The 4,580-nt window shown below is 49.8% G+C and overlaps 1 protein-coding gene across 2 annotated transcripts in view; it reads left to right on the top strand.

Moving 5' to 3' along the window:
* Positions 1-274: 274 nt before the first annotated feature.
* Positions 275-4,580, top strand: part of slc4a2a (solute carrier family 4 member 2a) — a 44,847-nt gene continuing 40,541 nt past the window's right edge. Inside the window, exons 1-5 of one of the 2 annotated variants that reach the window (XM_079652592.1) lie at positions 275-329; positions 1,256-1,323; positions 2,302-2,446; positions 3,352-3,496; positions 3,595-3,701. In XM_079652592.1, the coding sequence (XP_079508718.1) occupies positions 1,276-1,323; positions 2,302-2,446; positions 3,352-3,496; positions 3,595-3,701 (445 nt within the window). In that variant the 5' untranslated portion in view covers positions 275-329; positions 1,256-1,275. Of the gene's footprint in view, positions 330-1,198; positions 1,324-2,301; positions 2,447-3,351; positions 3,497-3,594; positions 3,702-4,580 lie in introns of those variants that run through there. The other variant, XM_079652591.1, reaches the window with a different exon arrangement.

Consider the following 4,580-nt stretch of genomic DNA (forward strand, 5'->3'; position numbering starts at 1 on the left):
CTCAAATGCCTCATCAGAGAGACCTCAAATGCCTCATCAGAGAGACCTTAAACCCCTCATCAGAGAGACCTCAAATGCCTCATCAGAGAGACCTCAAATGCCTCATCAGAGAGACCTTAAACGCCTCATCAGAGAGACCTCAAATGCCTCATCAGAGAGACCTCAAATGCCTCATCAGAGAGACCTTAAACGCCTCATCAGAGAGACCTCAAATGCCTCATCAGAGAGACCTCAAATGCCTCATCAGAGAGACCTCAAACGCCTCATCAGAGAGACCTCAAACGCCTCATCACCATCTGACTGTCATTCATTCATTCATGTTTTGATTTGTGCGCTCCCTCTCTCACCTGTTCACCTGTTCCCCTGTTCACCTGTTCCCCTGTTCACCTGTTCACCTGTTCACCTGTTCCCCTGTTCACCTGTTCCCCTGTTCACCTGTTCCCCTGTTCACCTGTTCACCTGTTCCCCTGTTCACCTGTTCACCTGTTCACCTGTTCACCTGTTCCCCTGTTCACCTGTTCACCTGTTCCCCTGTTCACCTGTTCACCCGTTCACCTGTTCACCTGTTCACCTGTTCACCTGTTCCCCTGTTCACCTGTTCACCCGTTCACCCGTTCACCCGTTCACCCGTTCCCCTGTTCACCTGTTCACCTGTTCCCCTGTTCACCTGTTCCCCTGTTCACCTGTTCACCTGTTCACCTGTTCACCTGTTCCCCTGTTCACCTGTTCAGCTGTTCCCCTGTTCACCTGTTCCCCTGTTCACCTGTTCACCTGTTCCCCTGTTCACCTGTTCACCTGTTCACCTGTTCACCTGTTCCCCTGTTCACCTGTTCACCTGTTCACCTGTTCACCTGTTCCCCTGTTCACCTGTTCACCTGTTCACCTGTTCACCTGTTCCCCTGTTCACCTGTTCCCCTGTTCACCTGTTCACCCGTTCACCTGTTCACCTGTTCACCTGTTCCCCTGTTCACCTGTTCACCTGTTCCCCTGTTCACCTGTTCCCCTGTTCACCTGTTCCCCTGTTCACCTGTTCACCTGTTCACCTGTTCACCTGTTCACCTGTTCCCCTGTTCACCTGTTCACCTGTTCACCTGTTCCCCTGTTCCCCTGTTCACCTGTTCCCCTGTTCACCTGTTCACCTGTTCACCTGTTCACCTGTTCCCCTGTTCACCTGTTCACCTGCTCCCCCCCTCACCTGTTCCCCTGTTCACCTGTTCACCTGCTCCCCCCCTCACCTGTTCCCTCGTTCCTGCAGGTGACCTCTGACCTCTGATCATGACTCATCATTTCTCTGAGGATCCTGCTGCCATCAGTCATTCTGCAGTGAGTCTCTGATGAACACATGAATCTGAAGACTCAAACACGCCACGACGTTCAGGGACTGACATTGCTGGGTTCAGGGACTGGTCGGGGAATGACATAGTGCTAATACGTTCAGCGACTGACATGGTGCATTCTGGGACTGACATGGTGCATTCTGGGACTGACATGGTGCATTCGGCGACTGACATGGTGCATTCAGCGACTGACATGGTGCATTCTGGGACTGACATGGTGCATTCGGCGACTGACATGGTGCATTCAGCGACTGACATGGTGCACTCGGGGACTGACATGGTGCATTCTGGGACTGACATGGTGCACTCGGGGACTGACATGCTGCATTCAGGCACTGACATGGTGTGTTCAGGGACATGGTGCGTTCAGGGACTGACATGGTGCACTCAGGGACTGACATGGTGGTGGTGTGTTTAGGGACTGACATGGTGCGTTCAGGGACTGACATGGTGCACTCAGGGACTGACATGGTGGTGGTGTGTTTAGGGACTGACATGGTGCACTCGGGGACTGACATGGTGCATTCAGGCACTGACATGGTGTATTCAGGGACATGGTGCGTCAGGGACTGACATGGTGCGTTCAGGGACTGACATGGTGCGTTCAGGGACTGACATGGTGCGCTCAGGGACTGACATGGTGCGTTCAGGGACTGACATGGTGCGCTCAGGGACTGACATGGTGCGCTCAGGGACTGACATGGTGCGTTCAGGGACTGACATGGTGCGCTCAGGGACTGACATGGTGCGTTCAGGGACTGACATGGTGCGCTCAGGGACTGACATGGTGCGCTCAGGGACTGACATGGTGCACTCAGGAACTGACATGGTGCGTTCAGGGACTGACATGGTGCGCTCAGGGACTGACATGGTGCGTTCAGGGACTGACATGGTCCGCTCAGGGACTGACATGGTGCGTTCAGGGACATGTTGATGGTACGTTCAGGCTCTCTCCTCTCTCCAGGCTCCGCGGCGCCTCAGTGAGGATGAAGAGGAGGATGAAGACCTGAACAGGGTGTTGGGAGTTCGTGTTTTCCAGCAGATCCTGAACCCAGCAGCGCTCAGACCTCCAGAGAAACACCGAGTGATCGACGAGCAGGAAGTGGAGGGTGAGATACCAGCTTTTATTCATATTATTATTACCATCTCAAGTAACTTAAGTTCAGTTTAGAGGTACTTGTACTTTACTTGAGTATTTCAATGTTCTGCTACTGTATACTTATACTCCTCTACAGTTCAGAGGTACATGGTGTACTTCTACTCCCCTACATGTATTTAATCCCTTCAGTTACTTCTCAGATGTGGATGAATGATGTGAAATATAATCAAGTGTTAAATCAGACTTTAGTTCCACCTGGAGTAAATCCACCAGCTACCCTGCAGTATACAAAGTCATTCAGACTAGCTGCACCTTTACCAGCTTTGAGAACACTTTCATGATCAATCATTATAAAACATATCATATATATTATTCTGAAATGGACCAATCTGCACAATGACTACTTTTACTGTAACAGAGTATTCCTACACTCTGGTACTTCTACTTTTACTCAAGTAGAAGATCTGAGTACTTCTACTTTTACTCAAGAACAAGATCTGAGTACTTCTACTTTTACTCAAGTACAAGATCTGAGTACTTCTACTTTTACTCAAGTACAAGATCTGAGTACTTCTACTTTTACTACAAGATCTGAGTACTTCTACTTTTACTCAAGTACAAGATCTGAGTACTTCTACTTTTACTCAAGTACAAGATCTGAGTACTTCTACTTTTACTCAAGTACAAGATCTGAGTACTTCTACTTTTACTCAAGTACAAGATCTGAGTACTTCTACTTTTACTCAAGTACAAGATCTGAGTACTTCTACTTTTACTCAAGTACAAGATCTGAGTACTTCTACTTTCACTCAAGTACAAGATCTGAGTACTTCTACTTTTACTCAAGTACAAGATCTAAGTACTTCTACTTTTACTCAAGTAAAACAAAGTGATGGTGTTGATCTCTTCCTGCAGATCACCGTCTCTTCTCTCCTCACGTCCTCCAGCCGCTGGCCAGGAGGAGGACCAATGAGGGCCGGCGAGGCTCCGTCCCCACGGCAACCATCGAAGAGGACGGGGAGGAAGAGGAGGGTGAGGAAGATGGAGAGGAGCCCTGCAGGTCAGGAGGTTTAAATATAATCAGGTCAATATTGTCTGTGACACCCCCCCCCCCCCCCCCACCACCACCACCTGACCTGTAGCTCCTCCCCCTCTCAGTGACCCGCCCACCGGCTCGTCCAATCACAACAGCCGCATAATTGCGAGCACTGACGACGAAGAGGAGGCTGAGACGCTGATGTCGGTCGACCTGGACGACATGAAGAGTCAGTAAACTCTGTTTATTACACACACAAATAATATCTATAAATCCAGACCATAACGCTGACTCAGGTCAGGGTCCAGGACTCATAATGCTGACTCAGGTCAGGGTTCAGGACTCATAACGCTGACTCAGGGTTCAGGACTCATAATGCTGACTCAGGTCAGAGTTCAGGACTCATAGTGCTGACTCAGGTCAGGGTTCAGGACTCATAACGCTGACTCAGGGTTCAGGACTCATAACGCTGACTCAGGGTTCAGGACTCATAACGCTGACTCAGGGTTCAGGACTCATAATGCTGACTCAGGTCAGGACTCAGAACTCATAATGCTGACTCAGGTCAGGGTTCAGGACTCATAATGCTGACTCAGGTCAGGGTTCAGGACTCATAATGCTGACTCAGGTCAGGACTCAGGACTCATAATGCTGACTCAGGTCAGGGTTCAGGACTCATAATGCTGACTCAGGTCAGGACTCAGGACTCATAATGCTGACTCAGGGTTCAGGACTCATAACGCTGACTCAGGGTTCAGGACTCATAATGCTGACTCAGGTCAGGGTTCAGGACTCATAATGCTGACTCAGGGTTCAGGACTCATAATGCTGACTCAGGGTTCAGGACTCATAATGCTGACTCAGGGTTCAGGACTCATAATGCTGACTCAGGTCAGGGTTCAGGACTCATAATGCTGACTCAGGGTTCAGGACTCATAATGCTGACTCAGGGTTCAGGACTCATAATGCTGACTCAGGTCAGGGTTCAGGACTCATAATGCTGACTCAGGGTTAAGGACTCATAATGCTGACTCAGGTCAGGGTTCAGGACTCATAATGCTGACTCAGGTTAGGACTCATAATGCTGACTCAGGTCAGGGGTCAGGAC

The sequence above is a fragment of the Notothenia rossii genome, assembly GCF_949606895.1.
Source record: "Notothenia rossii genome assembly, chromosome: 9".
In the NCBI taxonomy this organism is placed as follows: Eukaryota; Metazoa; Chordata; class Actinopteri; order Perciformes; family Nototheniidae; genus Notothenia; species Notothenia rossii.